The 21558-nt window shown below is 36.9% G+C and overlaps 1 protein-coding gene across 8 annotated transcripts in view; it reads left to right on the top strand.

Annotated features, from left to right (window-relative positions):
* Positions 1-21558, top strand: part of LYST (lysosomal trafficking regulator) — a 176369-nt gene that overhangs the window by 57346 nt on the left and 97465 nt on the right. For all 8 annotated transcript variants that reach the window (XM_029244991.1, XM_029244992.1, XM_029244994.1 and 5 more), the window contains 9 exons: positions 1820-1929; positions 4062-4494; positions 7545-7689; positions 8692-8865; positions 12311-12471; positions 13329-13519; positions 15969-16214; positions 19729-19902; positions 21188-21337. In XM_029244991.1, the coding sequence (XP_029100824.1) occupies positions 1820-1929; positions 4062-4494; positions 7545-7689; positions 8692-8865; positions 12311-12471; positions 13329-13519; positions 15969-16214; positions 19729-19902; positions 21188-21337 (1784 nt within the window). The remainder of the gene's footprint in view (positions 1-1819; positions 1930-4061; positions 4495-7544; positions 7690-8691; positions 8866-12310; positions 12472-13328; positions 13520-15968; positions 16215-19728; positions 19903-21187; positions 21338-21558) is intronic.

The following is a 21558-nucleotide window of genomic DNA, read 5'->3' as shown; positions in this document are numbered from 1 at the left end:
AAGATCTTAGCCAGGATTCACATTGCATTTAGTTGTCATACCTCCTTAGGTTCCCTCTTGGCTGTGACAATTTCTTAGACTTTCCCTGTTTAATGACCTGGAGAGTTTTGAGGAGGACTGATCATGCTGTAAAATGTCTCCCTGCTGAATTTGTCTGATGTTTTCCTCACTGTGGTATCTCACTGTGGTTTTGATTTGCATTTCCATAATGATTAGTGACGTTGATCATCTTTTCATGTACTTGTTAGCCATCTGTATATCTTCTTTGGAGACATGTCTATTCAAATCCTTCACCCTTTTTCAAAATCAGGGTGTTTCTTTTTTTGTTGTTGAGTATTAGGAGTTCTGTGTGTACTCTGTATACTCTTCAGTTCCTATTTTTCCCCTTGGTTAGGCAACTCGGCCAGTCTGCAGACTTTTACAGTTATACCTGGTAGCCCTGATGCTAACATCCCACCATACATCTCAGCTTTTTCTTGGCAGCAGCCATTCAGTTTCTTTTGAGAAGAGTTTACAGGTTTCGGGCATAAAGGTAAAAGGTGACTTATCCGTGCTGTTTACTCGGAATCAAGGAGAGAGGTGGATGTCACAGACAGACCTTTTATTAATCCCTGTGCTTGCAACCCTGTTCTTACTTCCTCCTCAGATTTGGGACAGATCAGCTCTTCATTCCTCTGAGCCCCTTTGTAATTCAAAGAGATTCTGGGCTGCAGCTTTCTCTTTTATCTGTCTCTCCTTCCATCTTCAAGAAATATTTTTAAATCTCTCACTTGACCTGCTCCCAATGCCCACTGCCTCCCCACTTTTTTCCTGTTATGGGTTTCTTCCTTTTTGTTATTCTGAACTTTCAGTTCAGCGACTTTTCGGTGGTAGACAAAGGCATATGTATATGTATGTGTATATCTCTATTCCCCCATTTTGAACTGGAGCCTGTTAGTTTTGAACTGGAAAAAAAAATCTAAGCACATACAGTTTACATCGATCATGTTATTTTCCTACTCTAAAACCTTTAACTGATTGATGTTACTTACAGGATAAAGTCCATGCTATTTTATAGTCTTGTTGCAAGTTTATTTCTAGATATGTCTGCCATTATGCTACTGTATCAGTTCACTGCTTCTACAAAACATGTTGCTGAAACAGGTTTTATAAACAGGTTTATATCAGAATTATTTTGTCATGTCCAAAAGGGAGATAATATTTATTTTGTAGGACTTTTTTTTGGTTAGGATCGGCTGAGATAATGCATGCAAGTATATACTTCAATCGCTGTAATATACGCTACGAATATTTATTTTACTCTAGACAGTTATATGAATTTGTGTATTACCAATTATATTTCATAGTAAGCCCCATGATAGAATAAAGTGTTCAAACTAATCATTTGTCATATTTTAGTGTTTTTGTAATTTTTACTACTTCAACTTTTACTTATGTCATCTAATTTTCTATTTAGAAAGTTATAGTCATAAATTAAACATTTTCAACATGAGAAGGTAGCAGACTATTTTATGGTACCTAACAGCTTATTTAAGAAATACTGTATTAATTTATGCTTCTTTAAATAATACCTTTATTTTACTTTGAGCTAACCAATCTTTAAGAAAAGTGGTTTTGTTGTTGCTTGTCAGTTGGTTAGTTGGTTTGCATTTAATTGTATTGTTATTTCTTCAGCAGATTTTTGGATTATTAGAGTATTTATAATCCATTCAAGATGTGACAATAGTGTTTGATCTCTTTCAGTGAAATTGCTTATTCCGTTCTTTTAATTATTGTATATCGGCTTTAATTTTCCCCCTTCTCTCTTTCTTTAATTTAGCATGCCAGAGAGTACTGGTGGATCTTTTGGTATCTTTGATGAGTTCAAGAACATGTTCGGAAGAGCTAACCCTTCTTTTGAGAATATTTCTGGAGAAATCTCCTTGTACAGTAAATATGCTATAATTTGCCATTTTTTCACTGATAACTAATAGAATTTTTTTTTATTATTTAGAAATCACTAAGCTCCCTCTTTTGATGTGGTAATTATTATATAGTCAGCTCCATGTTATTGTGTGTGAACTTCTCGATTATTTTGTTATTTACACAGTTTTAACCATTTTGCTTCAATTTTGGCTAGCTAGACGTATCATTGGGATTGTATTCCCTTTACCCCATTCCACCCCAAGTATTTCTGCTTAAGAAATGCTAAATAATTTTAATTACTAAAGATAATTATAAGCAATTATAACCATTTTGAGAGTTACCCTTTTCTTTAAGAAAATTGTTACTCACTCTTCATTTATCTTCTATCACTTGTCCATTGGTGCAGCTTAGTGATTTTTAGACCGTCCTTTGCTGAGAAACCCATTTTTATAATGAAACCTTGACTAGAAGCATAAGCAAATAAAACAGAAAACTTTGGAGATACTTTCTTTGAAGCAACGTTGAAGGATGTTCCTGAGCCCTGCCCATTTCACCACCCCACTTGAGCTTTGTAGACCCCAAGGGAGCTCTGTGGAACACAAGGTCAAAAACCACTAGTGTAATGGAGAACAGTATGGAGGTTCCTTAAAAAACTTAAAAATAGAACTACCATACGACCCAGCAATCCCACTGCTGGGCATATACCCTGAGGAAACCATAATTCAAAAAGAGTCATGTACCACAATGTTCATTGCAGCACTATTTACAATAGCCAGGACATGGAAGCAACCTAAGTGTCCATCGACAGGTGAATGGATAAAGAAGATGTGGCACATATATACAGTGGAATATTACTCAGCCATAAAAAGAAATGAAATTGAGTTATTTGTAGTGAGGTGGATGGACCTAGAGTCTGTCATACAGAGTGAAGTAAGTCAGAAAGAGAACAAATACCGTATGCTAACACATACATATGGAATCTAAAAAAAAAAAGGTTCTGAAGCACCTAGGGGCAGGACAGGAATAAGGACGCAGATGTAGAGAATGGACTTGAGGACATGGGGAGAGGGAAAGGTAAGCTGGGACGAAGTGAGAGAGTGGCACGGACATATATACACTACCAAATGTAAAATGGATGGCTAGTGGGAAGCAGCTGCATAGCACAGGGAGATCAGCTCGGTGCTTTGTGACCACCTGGAGGGGTGGGTTAGGGAGGGTGGGAGGGAGGGAGACGCAAGAGGGAAGAGATATGGGGACATATGTATATGTATAACTGATTCACTTTGTTATACAGCAGCAACTAACACAACAGTGTAAAGCAATTATACTCCAATAAACATGTTAAAAAAAAAAAACCACTCGTGTAGACAATTGAGAACTGACTGTATATTTACGGAATGTTTCTATTCTATTTTTCTGAGTTCATTTATCATTGTAATAATCAACATTAGATGTTATTTTATGCATGGGTAGGGCATTGTACTGGGTTAATGTTTTCTATTTTTTTACTTGTCTCCTTAGTCGTTGCTTTTCCCTTTAATTAAATACTTGTTTCCTGTCATCCCTTCTGTACATTCTCTGTTTGAGTTTAACCAAAAACTTGTAATTATAAATAAACCTAAAAACCTTATTTTAGTTTACCAAACAGAGATGAAAGAAATTTTATTTGATTAGGGAAAAGACATGTAAAATAAGGTGGAAAGTAACGGAGCACTCAACTTTGTGAAGTTAGTCATGCTGTAAATGCCATTCAGAAATCTGAAGCATTTGTAAGGTCTCTGATTCTACCCCTCATTTAAAAATAATTGATAGAAGCAACTATAGTGTACTTGGAAATAAACGTCCTTCTTTGCTAGAAATGATTCCTGATATAATTATTGTATTTAATTGCTAGTACTTAAAACCAACTCATAACTTTTTAGGTTTTAACCACAAGAGATTATATATTTTAGGACTGAAACCTCTGTTTCATATTTTATCTTAACTACACACAAAAAATGAATATTTTAATGATATAGTAGCTAGGAAGGTATTTAAGTAGGAATGCTGATATGCATATATATATATTTGTATTTTCATTTATAACCTGACTTTCAAGATTATTATGTACCTTGTAACATGATTGTAAAGTTTTGTGTGGTTTTCTTCTCCTCTAGGAAATTCTTCTTCTGGGTATTCTGAAAATTGTTGAAAGTGACATTACTATGAGTCCTTCACAGTATCTCACCTTCCCTTTGCTGCATACTCCAAATTTAAGCAATGGTGTTTCATCTTTTTCACAAAAGTGTCCCGCGATTCTAAACAGTAAGGCCATGGGGTTATTAAGAAGAGCACGGGTTTCGCGGAGCAAGAAGGAGGGTGACAGTGACAGTTTTCCCCAGCAGCTGCTTTCCTCTTGGCATGTAGCCCCCATCCACTTGCCATTGCTAGGACAAAACTGCTGGCCACACCTGTCGGAAGGTTTCAGCGTTTCACTGTGGTTTAATGTGGAGCGCATTCACGAAGCTGAGAGTACCACAGAAAAAGGAAAGAAGACAAAGAAAAGAAACAAATCATTAATTTTACTGGATAGTAATTTTGGTGGAACAGGTATGACAACAGCGTTATCGGTTGCACTAAGATTTTTCCAGCGGCGGTTTTATAGTAGTTAAGCTCTGAGAATACAGCAATGCTCTGACTTACTCTCAACATGCTCTTCACATGGAATGCCTCAGCAGGGCAGGCTCTGACTTACCGAAGCCTGAGTTGTCAGATAGCCCTGAAAACTCCATTTTCTTCTGTTCTTTTGCCTAGTGTGTATGGGGCGGGGGAGGCAGGTGGGCCACATCTGCACCTGCTGCGGGGCTCACCAGCCCCCTTTCTTGCCTCTTTCCTGGTCCCGTCACTGGGTTAGGGTGGCTCCTGGTGTTTGAAAAGGAAAGGATAAAACCCTGTAGTCACTTTTCCATCCGTCTGCTAACGGTTTCCCACCTCCTGTTAGTCCGCCTCCATTTCATCTCCTTTCTCTCTCGTAGTTCAAGCTCTCTTTCTTATGCTGAATCTTACCTCAGTGCCTCTCTCCTCGTTCCCATCACAGAATGTTTAAACGCATCAGCCAACCTCCAGAGTGAGAATAAATTTCATTCCAGTTCTTTCTATAACTGCTCGAATCGCGATTATGCTACTAGGAAACTGCTAGGTAGAAAGAAGCTGTTCGTTAGAAAGCAGTTTATGGTAGTGGTAAGTAAAGCAGGTAGGCTAATTCTTAGGGTCCATGAATGAATGAAATGACTGAATGAGACAGGTTTAGGGGGTTATGATTATAGGGAGGGGCTGGCCTCAATAGCTGCTCATTCCACAGGGTTTACACATGCCAGCAGAGCCTCTGCTTCGGAACACTAGGCCTTCACCAGTATCTGGTTTCCAGGGAGGTCTTCTACCGCTGACCTGTAGATGGAATGGAAAACCTTAACGACACCGTCGAGATTGAAGGGTGGGAAATGTCACCTGATATCCACAGTTGGAGCTCTGAATCTACTTTTCCACAGACGTTATTTCCAAGTTATTAGCAGAACGCACTTAGGTACTTTTACGGGTTTGCCTAGGAAGCTGAACTTTTAAGACATCTTAGCAGATAATTTAATGTTTTAGGTAGTTATAGTGTTTTCTTTTGTGAATTGAATTTTGCCACCTAAGAATTGATAGCTCTGAACGATATACATGTGATGTTATTGATGATGGTGCTGTCTAATGTACATGGAGAGCTTTCTGGATTGTGTCACTTTGCTCTGCTCTTGCTATATACATTTTTAATCTTCACAACATTTCAGTAAGGTGAGTGCTCATACTGTCCGTATTTGTAGATGAAGTTAAGCAGCATGACCAATTTATGTGTGTGGTAAGTGCTGGAAATGGATTTAAACCCACCTATATTTAATTCCAGAGCTTAAATATCACCACTACACTATAAACTGCAGATCTCTTTCTTACATATTAAGTGGGAGCAATCACAATATAAACGGTCTCTTATAAAATGAATAAATATACACAATGACCTGAGAAAACTAAGTAGTGGGAACATTTTTTAAATTTCTTATTGTAAAGATGTATTAGAAAACGTGTGTTTTAGAAAGATAATCTTGCATGAACATTTAAAATTAACATTTAAAGATAGTATACCTACAAAAAAATTGAAGGAAGGTGAAGAAAATATTACAGTGATAACACATCCTTTGCCACTAAACCACTGTGTGCCATTGAGCAAGTTATTTAACCTCTCAGCACCTCAGTTCTGTCACCCTCAAAATGGGGATAATAATGTTTACCTCACAAGATTGTCATGAGCACTAAATTAAGAAATATTTATAATACAACTACTCTGAATTCCTGAATACACACTGGTTTCTCTTCTGGTCTCTTAATTGTACAAGTTCAGATTTGATATGGAAACATTTTTTTTGATATCACTTCAGATAGGAGTTCTCTATATATCTTATATCTTGGGCAATAGTCCTCAAGATAATCAATGAATTTAACTGTTCTTTTTTAAGACTGTTATCATTGCTAGGGGGAGTATTCTTAAAAATTGGTGGTTTGTTGTTGTTGTTGTTTTTTAATAAGATTTTTTTTTTGATATGGACCATTTTTTTAAAGTCCTTATTGAATTTGTTACAATGTTGCTTCTGTTTTATGTTTTGGTTTTTTGGCTATGAGGTACGTGGGATCTTAGCTCCCCAACCAGGGATCAAACCCGCACCCCCTGCACTGGAAGGCAAAGTCTTAACCACTGGACTGCCAGGGAAGTCCCTGGCGGTGGTTATACCCGTAGAAAATTGACAACCAATATATGTGCAATCTGATAACTGGCAGTGTTTATCTTCTCTAAAAGTCTGAGCCTTTGGGCATGCATTTTATATTTTGGTACATCTTAATGTAGCTTTACATGAAGTCATGAATCATGGTAATAGGTCGCATGGCTGAGGCCTGAGCTCATCATACATACTCAGGCAGTGCTAGGTTTTAAGTGGTGAGAAAGAGAAGTCAGGATCATAACCAGATGGCTCAAAGCCTATAGCATTTACCTCCGCTTGCCTTGGAGAGAGATGTTAGAGTTTCAGAATCACTCAGTAATTACGTTCAGAGATCACGCATCAGGGAGTCTAAACAAGGACTATATTCAAACACCACAATTTTTCTAAAAGGAATTTTAATATAAATTTTTTTAAAGAAAGCATGCTATTATTATTATAGAGATTTTTGGTGGTGCAAGGCATGTGACAATGGTGTGTGCTCCCTGGGCTGGGGCCCCGATGTCACCGTGGTCAAGTCCAGTCGATAAAAGAATCATGGCACAGTGACATCACAGTGATCTCTTGATTCCTGCAATTAGCCCTCGGTTATCATGTATTTTAAAACATTTAACAACTTCTGTTGCGCTCAATTACTGTTTTCACTCTTCATGCTTTATTTTGGAGTTAATATCTAAACTTTGGAAATGTTGTTTGGAAATAAATGTTGTTTATTTACCTGGAATGTTCAGACATTCCAGGTAAATAATTTACTACAAATGAACAACCATGCTTTGTAATCTTTTAGATTCACTTTTCCACTCATTTTTTATCAGTTGCTTAACTGATCATTCTAACATCTTTTTCTCATAGAGCACAACAGACCGGAAGGTGCAGAGTACGTGAGTCCTGGTGAAAGGCTCGTAGAGGAAGGCTGTATTCATATGATCTCATTGGGATCCAAAGCGCTGATGATCCAAGTGTGGGCTGATCCCCACAGTGGCACTTTTATCTTTCGGTAATGATTATCCTCAACCCATCATGAATAGCTCATGTATTTAAATAATTTATGTAAGAGACATTAATGTGAAATCTGCTAATAAAGATCATTACAGCAAAATAGAAAATTCTTTAAAAAAAGAAGATACATTCTAACAGTTATTAATATAGCCTTTGTAACAATATATTATTATTCTATCTAAAAATCTATAATTAAACTCTGAAGTACATTATGTTAATTCTCAGTTGTATCTTAGACCAAATACTTACTGAAGTCTTATCTATGAAAGTATTCCATCAGATTGCAGTGATCTTACGTTGTTATCAGACAGCAGTTTTTCATGCAGATTATATATTTAAGAACCACTATCTAATAAGCTTAGGTTCTCCTTGCTGGCTTGTCCTTTTTTTCCTGCCGCCTTTGTTAACTAGTATAGATACAAGTCTTTTATTTGTATTGAGTGAGTATGACTAGTATGATACTATCTTTATAAAACTTTAAATGAAACATGTTGCTTAGGGATCTATGCTCTGTAAATGTAATAAAGGTTACTTGGTACATTATATAAATTATATCTTAATTCTCTTAGTAATCCTTCGAAGTAGGTTAGACCAACAATACATCCTTGTTTTAGGCATTTAGATATTTATGTATAATATGTATTAATTTTTGTGTGAATCAGATATTACACTGTAATTTCTAAAAAGGCAATGACTGTGTAGATAGTACTAATAAAATTTTTTTTGCAAATTGAATTCTGAAGATTATTGCCCAAATTGTTAACCCTAACTAGCAAATGAGCCAAATCTATTTTAGTTCATGAATTGAGGTAATAGTATAATAAAATAACTAAGCAGATTACGGTATAAAACAAAGACCTACTGACTTTTCAAGTTAGTTTAATAATAGAACTGATTTTTAATTTCACTTAAATATCTAGAATTGTAGTTGATATACATGTTAAAAACTGAGATCAGAAATTTCATGCTTTTAGCCTTTACCTTTTTTCTTTTTGTGCAGTGTGTGCATGGATTCAAATGACGATACAAAAGCTGTTTTACTAGCACAGGTTGAATCACAGGAGAATATTTTCCTTCCAAGCAAATGGCAACATTTAGTACTCACCTACTTGCAGCAGCCCCAAGGGAAAAAGAATATCCATGGGAAGATCTCCATATGGGTCTCTGGACAGAGGTATGAAACATTTTTAGTAAATACTTATTAATGTCAGTTACAATTTTAATTATTCTGTTACAGCTTCTGAAACAGATTACAGAAAACTATAGGTAAAATTTTACTATATATTAACATAAGAGTCTGTCAAGTTAGATATTTTTTCCTATTTATCACTTTCACGCAAAATTAATTCCCCTTAGAAATAATTGTTGAAGATTAATATTTGGATTTGGGGAGCATGCAGAAATCTGAACATTTAGGCATTCATGTAGAACGTATATTACATCAAGCAACTGAACCTATAGTTTAGTCCATCAAGCCCATATATTATAAAATGAATCCATAAGGAATTATTTAAATGAAGTGGCTAATAAAACTAATACCTAAATTAAATCAGAGTTTCAAAAGAAATTAGAATGACTAGAGAAAAATATAAGCCAATGTGTATCAGGTGATAGATTAAGATAGCGTCCTAGAAATATGCCAGGTGATAGATTTGGTTATAGTACTATATGACTTTTACAAACCAGGAGAATTGTGAGTCAAATTAATAAGAAATGTTTTGTAGAATATCTTAATGTAAAATATAACACTAAGAGAACTATAAGGTATCTTGGAAATTGTAAGCATTGGGAAGTATTTTATTGAATGAAATAGCATGAAAGGGGGTACAGATTTGGAAACTAGTGTAACATGGGAAAGGACCAAGCTGGCTGGAAGGAACAGTCTAAGTTGAATAATAAGCAAGAAAAATGAGTGGGCATGGTGATACTATGTGACAGCAGCTTTGGATCCAGGATGAGGAGTCTAGATTTAATTGAATGGTCTAAAATATTGCAAACCTATTATGTCACAGACCTTTTGCCAGGTGCATTATATACATGATCTTCCAATTCTCTCAAAAGTCCCTCAAAGTAGATTAGATCATAGAGATAACATATACCCTTAGCACAAATTAACCTATTTTTTCATTCATTTGTTCATCCAGTACTTACTGAGGAATTATTATGTGCTGAGCACATGCTATATCAGGCTCGGGGGCTTGCTGAACAAGACAGACACGTTCCCTGCCTTTTGGGGCTCGCAGTCCCGTGAGGAAGCACACCGCAAGCATACACGATTAAATCAGTGTACAAATCATGACAAGTACTGTGGGGATAACAAATGTGTCCTGAGACAGAAAATACCAGGTTTGCTACTTAAGGGAGGTACATCAGGGAAGACCTATCTAGGAACAGTTTATTTAAGCTGAGACCTGAAGGAGATGGAGTTTTCCATGAGCAGGAGGGAGGAAGAGTGAGTGGGCCAGGCAGAGGAAAGGGCCTGTGGGAACTATGGGAAGGCTGTGTACCGGTCAGCGCTGCAGTGGCTGCAGGAGTTGATTGCTTACAGCCGTCCAGCCTCAGGAAGGCAGGGCAAGGGGCTTGTGAACGGCTCTAGGGTAGCCAGTCCACAGTGTCTGCCACAGGAAACAGTTTATTCATTTTTTAAAAATACATGAAAATATGTCATTGAAGCTCAATTTCCATAGTCCAAATAAAATATTTCCTGAGAAGTTCTGTCTTCGCAACTGCCTAAGCCTGAATGGCAGCGGTAGCCAATCACTGTTTGTTTCCAGAGCCTTGAGTTAGATCGGTTGGGATTGGGGATGGGGCTGGGAGAGTCTCCTGGACTCTCTCCTCCTCCTTTCTTGAGCTCTCAGCACACACCAGGCAGTGTAGTAAGCATTTGACATGGATGACCTCAATTAGTCCTCCCAACAGCATGATGAAAGAGGTGTATTTTACATGTGAGGCAGCTGAGACCCAGGGTAGGACAAGGTAACTGACCCAAAGCCCTACCAGCAGTGAGGAGGGCGGCTGAAACGCAAACTGGACTCTGAGTCTGGATAGAGCCTGCTTTAAAACCCTGTGCTTTACTAACCTGACAGCGTTTTGGTGAATCAGGCCAGCTGACAGATATAGGAATCATAAACTAATCATTAGACATGTTCAGAGTGAGAGTCTAGATGTTCTCTGTGGCCAGTTCTGAAGTTATGAGTATAGTCACTTGATTCACATAGCACTAATTTTTACACACCCACTTATTTCTTCATTACTTTGAGGGAATTTTTTCCCCTTTGGTACAAGTTAATGATTTTATCTATTAATAGAGCAATGAGCAAGTGACCAAGGATGAATATATTATTCTGTTGATTTAAATTCGGCACTATTTTTATCACTCTCTGAACTAATAGAATAATTTCTACAAATAATATATTTCAAGATGTAATGACACTGAAAAAACCTATTAATATTTTCTATTAATTTTTATTTGACGAACAGCACACAAATATGGTAGGAATATATGGCACATAGTAGATAGTATGAATTATTTTAGTGTTTGTTGAACTCATCCCGCATTGATCTTACAGTAGGGTTTCTTTGCCCATAAAAACTGTATTGTCATAATGCCACTAGGGGGCAGTACTGTTTCAGTCACAGCCATTTAGTTGGTTCAAGAAAGATGCCTGTACAGTAATAGAAGTTATCTCACTATAATATGTCAATTATACCTCAGTAAAAAAAAGTTAGCTCACATCTTTCCTTTGTTAAAAATACTCCTATTAAAATAGTTAAATTTATATGTTAAGTATGAAGCAGAAAGCCTTAGGGGAAAGTTTTTAAATAAATACATACCAAAATAGAATATCTCATTATTAGCTTATTCTAAGTCCTTTGTCTTATTCACAAACTTTGTCTTTATAAGCTACCTTCATTATCTTAATATGGAGGTTAAAACATTTCTAGGGGTAGAGCTTGGCACTCTGCCATTTCAACTAGAGGATGAAGTTCTCCCATCATGTGTGTCTCTCTAGGAGAAACCGCTAGTTTACCTCTTCCTACTCTGCCTTTTGTAAGGATTCCTGTAACCTTTATATGAAGGAAAGCAAGAGACTAATCAAAAGCTCGGTGATGATTTAGCACTGAAAAAACAGAAAATGCCAAAAAGCATTGGCGTTTTAGTGCCTTGTCAGAGCAAAACCTGAAGAAGTGATATTCTTTTTCTGATTAGTTTTTGAAGCCCTCATAGAGGACACGAGATTTTTAGGAATTGTTTACTGAGATGGGAGACTTTCTGGTAAAATCAGGGGGGAAGTGGTAGATTTATATCTTAAACCAGGAAGGTGAATATGCAGAAGTCAAGTGGCAAAGAAAGCTTGCAGCAAATGTCTGGTCATGCTTCCCACGGCCTGGTGTAGGACCATCAGCATCTCTGTTCTGCTGCCCTCCTCTGGGGGCTTGTGGACCAGCAGCACCTTGGACCAAGGCACCAGAGAATCAGCCCTCCTCTCTGTCCCATCACCAACTATCTGATACTGAACCAAGAAACGTGTTCAAGAATTTCCCGTTTTTAAACATTCATACTTTAAAAATCCCTAGTACTCACTGAAGTAATTGTTTTAACTTTGTTTTTAACGTAGGAAGCCTGATGTTACTTTGGATTTTATGCTTCCAAGAAAAACAAGTTTGTCATCTGACAGCAATAAAACATTTTGCATGATTGGCCATTGTTTATCATCCCAAGAAGAATTTCTGCAATTGGCTGGCAAATGGGACCTGGGAAATTTACTTCTTTTCAATGGTATATTTTTCCCTTTCAAAGCATTTCCAAATTTTTCTTTCAGTTAACAAATGTTAAACTAAGTTACTTATCCTGGATAAAGTATTAATCCCTATTCCTTCACTTGTACTTAGTAGGTACTGTATTTCCTAGATTCCAAGATGTACTTTTAAAATATTTTAACATTTTTATAATCTAGGTGCTTCTTATAATTGATACATACATTTAATGTAGAGGTGTACATCCTACCCCCATACCCTCCCCAAAAGAGATGCTTATATTAAATCAACTTTATAATCCTGGAAAATGCACTGTTATGACAGGTACACTTAGACTGGTTGTCTCTTTTATTTATAATTTTAATATATTATATTAAAAAATACCACATTTTAGGGGAAAAAGAAATATGTGATTTAAAAATATATATCACCAAACCTGGCACGTAATAGCATTCAGACAGTGTTTATTGAATAGATGGATGGATGGATGAAGGAATAAAGATCCACATGTTATTTTTAAAAGGAATTTACTGAGGTATAGTTTCCATTTACAAAAAAGAAAAAAAAAAAGAGGCAAAACAAAACCGAACCTGCTTTTAGCCTAAAGAGCAACTAGACATTTCATGACTTCATTGTACCAAGAGCTTTCAGTTAACTTTATATATGTATCTATATTAACTCATCTTACATCCAGCAGATAATCTTGCTGTAAATTATTTGCTCATTACACCAATTTGGAAATGGAGGCTTTATCAATTTTGTAAGATACAGTGAACAACTATAAGAATCTAGCAAAAAAACCCTCTTGGTTTCTTGTTTTTTACGAAAAACTTTGGTTGGAGTATTTTAAGTAAATAACTTTATTTTTTTGCTATTCAGGAGCTAAGATTGGCTCACAAGAGGCATTTTATTTATATGCTTGTGGACCCAATCATACATCCATAATGCCATGTAAATATGGCAAGCCTGTGAATGACTACTCCAAATATATTAATAAAGACATTTTGCAATGTGAACAAATCAGAGAACTCTTTATGACCAACAAAGATGTGGACATTGGTCTTCTAATTGTAAGTTTCCATTTTATAAGTTTTAACTTTATAGTAACTGTTATGTATGTTTATTGAATGTGTCATTAGCTGGGAATTAGATTTTCTTTACTTAGAAATGTTTTTCTTTTTAATTGAAATACTTTGACCACCTCAGAATTCATTTTCATGTTTCAAATTTTCGTCTGCTTTTCCTTGGAACTATATTTCTATACTAAGTATCAGTTTAGTTTAGATTATACCTATTAATCATTTGAGAAAAATGTTTATGATATAATGAAAATATAACACGTGTTAGCCTTAAAAAATTGCTTATTACCTTTCTCTCCCATACTTACAAATAAATACTAACTTTTATTTATATTAATTACACATATTCAGATTTTAGAATATTTCTTTCTTTAATATCAATAACAACTAGGAATTTTGCTTTCAAATTATTGCTCACTCTGCTTATATGAGACTCTTGATTGCATTTTATGCATTATTCTAATATTTTGTTATACTAATATATAGATTAGGAGCTTGTGATAGATATTTTTCATTATAGCAGCTAGGAAACTGACCCTTCATGGTCTTAGAAGATCTACTAAAAGCTGGTAGAGTTTTTTAGCCATGAGACTATGTTCCTCCTTCTCTTGCTTTCTTATGAGAGGTACAATTATAAGTCAGAGATATTTCTTACTTGGAGACTACTACTTTGGGATATATTTTGTTGTTATTATTGTTGTTAATGAGGTGTATATTTTACAATCAAAATATATTATATTTTAAAGCTGTAACATTTGACTACAGTGAAGGAGAAGTTCTAGTTCAGATATTTTGTAAAACATATGTAAGTCTTAAGTGGTGTTAAATATATATCTGTGGTAAAATAAATATAGAGTAGATACCTGTGTAATTTAACTGAAGATCTGGTATTAGGCACACAATCTTTTTCTCCCTAAGGAGTATTTTAAAATGGGGGTTGGGGGCATTTTGGCTGTCTGGCTGTCCACTGTTATTGAGTGGGGGCCAGGGATTTTAAGTATTCTACAGCGCATGGGCGGTGTCATACAACTAAGAATTAATCCCACCCCAAATGTGCCACCGTTGACCAAACATGCTTCAGAGAAATGATTCTCCAACCAGAATCGCCCAGAGGGCTTGTTAAAATGTAGATTGCTGGGCCAGAGCTTCGGCTTCAGTAGATCTGAAGTGTGGTCCAAGAGTTTGCATTTTTAACAAATTCCCAGGTCATGCTGATGCTCCTGGTTGGGGACCACACATTGAGCATCTCCGCTTTAGGAAGACGAAGGAGCTCATACAACAAATGTCTGTTCAAAACATAATTTTATTTTGTCCGAAAAGAATATAGGTTGTAAGTCATAAAATGCAACAGGAATTATCACAGATAAAAATTATACAGGTTTTATGTGAAAAGTCTTTTTTAGAAAGCAGATTCTTAAAGCCTGACTTCATTATTTTGGGGTTATGAGGTATGAGTTAGCAGTCAGGCAGAGATGGTGCCCTCCTGGCAAGGCATTGGTGTCAGGTGGGACATGTTTCAGGTAACTGGGCATTTTATCAGGTTTCTAATGAAAACTGCTGCAGATATACAATTTTGTTTCACCCAGCATAATCATATACAGTAGACTGTGTAGTCAGTTTAGTTGGTATGCATATATGCTAGGTGATGCCTGATGAAACTATACTTAAATCACCACGAGTTGAAAATGATCGAAGCCCAAGGCCCCACCGCCCGCCCCGGCTTCTGTGAGAAGATCTTGAATCTACCTGATTTCCCTAAGCTTGAGCTCCTGCAGCTGCCTCCACGGAGAGCACCTCAGAGTATATTTTGCATTTAAAATTTACCATCATTTTAAAAGTAGTTAATAGAATATTTGACAGACAGCCAGAACCTGATCAAAACTACCCTCTGCATGGGAGAAATATTGAAAGTTCCATTCAATTTCAGTTAGGTACGCTGATAGTCTGGAATTTTATTCTAGTAGAAAGAATGATCTAGTTTAGAGTCATGTTTAAATGAGTAGGCAGCCCATGAGCAAATTCAAGACCAAGATACATTTGAATACATTGACCCAGAGTCTCCAACTCATAGGGTTGTAAAGATTGGTTCATATTTATAAATGCATAGAACACTGCCCGGCGCGCAATGAGTGTGGTATGGGCTTGTTATCAGTGACAATAGGTATAATTTCATGTTTATTCTCAAAAGATCAAAGCTGGAACTTTTCTCACCCTTGATGTGGTTTACACATATTGATCTCTGTGAAATGAAACTGATCTTTTCCTTTGTGGGGACCTGTGTTGCTTCTCATGTCCATCTTTGTTTAGTGTAGTGTCTCTCTTTTTTAAAACAAAGAAAAAGATTTCTTGGTTGTCTTTTCACTTTGAAATATTCATTTGCTAGTTAGTAACTTACTTTTTAAACTTTGTTTAGTTGCTGAAGGAAGTATTTGTGTTTCAGGAAAATCTTGCAGTTGTGTACACCGCTTGCTGTCCTGCTCAGTACACCGTCTATGAGCCAGTTATTAGACTTAAAGGTCAAATGAAAACACAACTCTCTCAAAGACCCTTCAGCTCAAAAGAAGTTCACAGCACCTTATTAGAACCTTATCATCTAAAGAATCTCCGGCCCACTGAATGTAAAACCCTTCAAGGCATTCTGCACGAAATTGGTGGAACTGGTATATTTGTCTTTCTCTTTGCTAGGGTAAGAATCACTGCTTATAATTTCATTTAAGGAGAAACCACCTCTTTATTATTGATACATTTTAGGATTTCTTTTCGAATACAAATAAAGCTATATATCAACTATATTAAACTTTTAAGATTAAAAAAGCACATATTGTTTAGAATGTCATCAAACTTTCTGCCACAGGTAATTTTTGATTAAAATTTCCTTTTAATTTATGAAGATTTTAGAAGTTTCCTATTATCCAGAAATGCAATTAGAACAATTAAGTGTTAAATGTACAAGATTTAAAATTGCCAATGAGAAAAAAGAAAAGCATATCATAGTAAAAATATAGAAGAAATGTATTCCTTAAAATAATGTTTGTGAAACTTGTTTTTCCCTTGAAGCTTCCAGATGCATGGGGAAAAAAAGGTCAAATAAGTACAAAAATAATTTGTTCGGGTTTGAAGTTTATTTAAAGCGAAGGAGAAATACAAAAATTTTGACTCATGCCATAGGTACTGTTTTAGAGAAACATGTTTAATTATCTGTTCTATTTAGTCATCTGAGGGCCAGCACCATATCTTTCCTGGTGCAGAGTAGGCAGTCAATAGTGTATGTGACTGTTTCGGGGATTGGTAGAATCCAGATGGGGGTACAAATGGTCTCTCTTCAGTACAAGTCATTTCTACTTCCTTGTGGTGCATATCCTTGTTTAATTAAAGCTGCCCTGATCTTTTTTCATCCTCAAAATTTTCTCCTTAAGTATAACTTCTGCAACATTATACTGTCTCCCTAACCGGCCTTCTTTCTTTTAACCTTTTGATTAATTTTGCGATAAGAGACATATCAGTGTTTGTTGTTATTGTTCTTTTTTTTTTTTTGCGGTACGCCGGCCTCTCACTGCTGTGGCCTCTCCCATTGCGGAGCACAGGCTCCGGACGCGCAGGCTCAGCGGCCATGGCTCACAGGCCCAGCCGCTCTGCGTGCATGTGGGATCTTCCCAGACCGGGGCACGAACCCGTGTCCCCTGCATCGGCAGGCAGACTCTCAACCACTGTGCCACCAGGGAAGCCCATTTGTTACTGTTCTTAGAAATATTTGATAAGCATTTGATCCGCCATACTCTAAGCTGTCTTTCCTCCTTTTGCTTTCTCAAACTTTTTTTTTGCATCTAGTACCTAGTGTTTTAAAATTAAAAGCTTTTCATTTAACTTACCAGCATTTTGTGATCTACTTTTATAGCTTTGTATAATTTCAAAACGGTTTTTCCTCTTTCATCAAGTTATTGAATATAATTTTGTTATGTTTACTGTTACACAGTGACTAGATCCTAGAGGAAATGGTTAATTTTTTATCTTGCATACATATAGGATCTTGCCAATAAGACTTTTAAAGTATGTTTTTACACTTAAAACTTAGAAACTTTGTTTAGTGTCCATCCTTTCCTACAAAAATAAAATTCAGTCTCCTTAAAATCCTTACACGTGGGACTTCCCTGGTGGCGCAGTGGTTAAGAATCCGCCTGCCAGTGCAGGGGACAGGGGTTCGATCCTTGGTCCGGGAAGATCTCACATGCCGCAGAGCAACTAAGCCCGTGCGCCACAACTACGGAGCCTGCGCTCTAGAGCCCGCGAGCCACGACTACTGAAGCTCAAGTGCCTAGAGCCTGTGCTCCGCAACGAGACAAGCCACCGCAATGGGAAGCCCATGCACCGCAACAAAGAGTAGCCCCTGCTCGCTGCAACTAGAGAAAGCCCGTGCACAGCAACGAAGACCCAACACAGCCAAAAATAAATTAAAAAAAAATCCTTACACATATAGCCTGCCTGTTTTTTTTTTTAACATCTTTAGTGGAGTATAACTGCTTTACAGTGGTGTGTTATAGCCTGCCTTTTGAGCCTAATGTCCACCATCCAACCAAATAGGCAATCTGCATTCTCCTAGATGCACCGTGAACTTCCAGTCTTCGTCTCTCTCCTGACTGTGGCCCACCCTGGCCACCCATTTATCCCTGCTTCCCAGGGTTTTGCTCTCTCTCCAGGCCATCTTCTCCATGTAGGCTTCCCTGTGCTGAGCAGAGTGGAGTCAGAAGTAGTTTTTATGCTCTCGTGCATTCACAGTGTCTCACTCTTCTTTGCCTTTTATCATCGTAATAAGGTGTGTGTTTCTTCCATATAGTAGTTTCCAGAAAGCACTGGGGGAATCGAAGTACAAGTCACAATCCGTAGTTTCTATACGTACGTCTTATCATTTGACCCCCATTGGAGGCAGGCAGCACGCCTATTACTTCTTCATCTCCCACAGCACAGAACACAGATCCTGTTTGTTGAGTGACTAATCATCAAAAATTTGAGGCATTTTGCTGACATTTCAGATCACTAATAAAATGCTACTGAATTCTAAGGTTATCAGTGTTATTTTAGTCAATTTATAGAATATTTAAGAGACAAATGAACACGGAATTTATGGGGTTTTTTTTGTACTGTGTATTCATTATTTTTTTTAACATCTTTATTGGAGTATAATTGCTTTACAATGTTGTGTTAGTTTCTGCTTTATAACAAAGAGAATCAGTTATACATATACATATGTTCCCATATCTCTTCCTTCTTGCGTCTGCCTCCCTCCCACCCTCCCTACCCCACCCCTCTACGTGGTCACAAAGCACCGAGCTCATCTCCCTGTGCTATGCAGCTGCTTCCCACTAGCTCTCTATTTTACATTTGGTGGTGTATATAATGTCCATGCCATTCTCTTACTTCGTCCCAGCTTATCCTTCCCCCTCCTTGTGTCCTTAAGTCCATTCTCTACGTCTGTGTCTTTATTCCTTTCCTGCCTCTAGGTTCTTTGGAACGATTTTTTTTTTTTTTTTAGGTTCCATGTATATGTGGTAGCATACAGTATCTGTTTTTCTGTTTCTGACTTACTTCACTCTGTATGACAGACTCTGGGTCCATCCACCTCACTACAAATAACTCAAATTTCGTTTCTTTTTATGGCTGAGTAATATTCCACTGTATATATGTGCCACATCTTCTTTATCCATTCATCTGTTGACGGACACTTAGGTTGCTTCCATGTCCTGGCTATTGTAAATAGAGCTGCAATGAACATGGTGGTACATGACTCTTTTTGAATTATGGTTCTCTCAGGGTATTTGCCCGGTAGTGGGATTGCTGGGTCGTATGGTACTTCTATTTTTAGTTTTTTAAGGAACCTCCATACTGTTCCCCATAGTGCCTGTATCAGTTTATCAATTTACATTCCCACCAACAGTGCAAGAGCGTTCCCTTTTCTCCACATCCTCTCCAGCATTTATTGTTTGTAGATTTTTTGATGATGGCCAGTCTGACTGGTGTGAGGTGAGAATTTATGGTTTTTAGTTTTGTTTCTTTACAATTCTTAAGTAATTACAAACAGTGTCAGCAATAAAAAAATAAGCTTTCAAATGAAACTAATGGGTTGACGTTACATAATGGAAGATAACCACACATGTTAAATTTTTAATCTCAACAAATTAGAAAAAATATATCTACTTTTTTTTTAGGTTGTGGAACTCAGTATCTGTGAAGAAACTCAAGCATTAGCACTGAGAATTATACTCTCATTAATTAAATACAACCAACAGAGAATGCATGAATTAGAAAATTGTAATGGACTTTCCATGATTCATCAGGTGTTGATCAAACAAAAATGCATTGTGGGCTTTCACATTTTGAAGGTAGGTTCTCATAAAACTTATTCTTTGGGGCTTCCCTGGTGGTGCAGTGGTTGAGAATCTGCCTGCTAATGCAGGGGACACGGGTTCGAGCCCTGGTCTGGGAGGATCCCGCATGCCATGGAGCAACTAGGCCCGTGAGCCACAACTACTGAGCCTGCACGTCTGGAGCCTGTGCTCTGCAACAAGAGAGGCCGCGATAGTGAGAGGCCTGTGCACCACGATGAAGAGTGGCCCCCGCTTGCCACAACTAGACAAAGCCCTTGCACAGAAACGAAGACCCAACACAGCAAAAATAAATAAATTAATTAATAAACTACTACCCACAACGTCTTCTAAAAAAAAAAAGAAATGAAAGTGGCTCTTGACACTATAAAAAACAACAACAACTTATTCTCAGAGTTTCATATGCAGTGATACCTCTTCATTAAAGTCTTCCAATAATAGAGTTTTGTGTTTCAGTTATTCCTGAAGAAAATGAAGGAAACTCAGTAGTATATATTTAATCAAAGTAAGGCTCTTCTGGGTTTTTCATCATTTAAATAATTACATTTTAATTGCCTTTAAAACATTTTAGAAGAGTAAAAGAAAAAAATTAAGATTTTTAGATCTTGATTAGCCAGCGATGTCTCCTTGGCCGGCCCCTCATTCTGTAGACTAGTGAAAGTGAAACCCACAGAGAGACCGCTGTTTGCTTAAGCTCCCACAGTTATGGAAGAGAACCTAGTTCTCCAGACACCTAGTGCTGTGCCGTTCCCATTAGGCAATGCTGCTATAGAGTTAGCATCTTAAAGCCTTATTAGCTTTTATTGTGATCCAGCTGTCATCATATATTTAAGTACCTTTCTAACTAAAAGCACCTGGTAACATTGTGAAAGTATTTCTCTCTGAGGGTACTAGTACTAAGGCAAAAGACCATGCCTCTTCCCATGCCCCCAAACCCCAACTCTTGAAACTGTCAAGATCCATACGTTTGTGGCATGAATGCTTCTTGGAAAAAATTTAAAACCCAACAGATTCATTGAATTTAAAAAATAGGATGTGGTTTCTTTTACCCCATATTTGAAACTGAATAGTCATTTATAAATATTTGAAATGTGGGGGTTTTCTCATTACTTGAATTGTTTTACAAAACAATTTAAAGATACTTGGTGAAATGTTGAGTTATTCACTAGTTTTCCTTTGAATTTAATGTTATGACTGCTAAGATTGAAAGCTTAATATTTCTGTTGAATTTTTGGATTAACTGATTGTTGATGCATCTTGTATTAATGTTATTTTTCCATAGACCCTTCTTGAAGGTTGCTGTGGTGAAGATATTATTCATATCAATGAGAATGGAGAATTTAAGTTGGATGCCGAGTCTAATGCTATAATCCAGGATGTTAAACTGCTAGAGGAGCTATTGCTAGACTGGAGGATATGGAATAAAGCAGAGGCATGTACTATTTTTGTGGTAAAAAAACACTTGTGAATTTACCCTCAACAATTTTTACGTGTACAGTACAGTATTAACTGTATACACTTTGTTGTATGGCACTTCTTTAGAACTTTTTCATCTCGTTTGACTGAAACTCTACCCATTGGACAACAACTCCCCATTTCCCCTGCCCCCAGTCCCTGGCAACCACCATCTTACATTCTGTTTCTATGAGTCTG

Source organism: Monodon monoceros, unplaced genomic scaffold (genome assembly GCF_005190385.1).
Source record: "Monodon monoceros isolate NGI ecotype Baffin Bay Population unplaced genomic scaffold, NGI_Narwhal_1 Super_Scaffold_4, whole genome shotgun sequence".
Taxonomy (NCBI): Eukaryota; Metazoa; Chordata; class Mammalia; order Artiodactyla; family Monodontidae; genus Monodon; species Monodon monoceros.
Note: the sequence above shows the minus strand (reverse complement) of the source record. Positions and strands in the feature narration are given on the sequence as shown.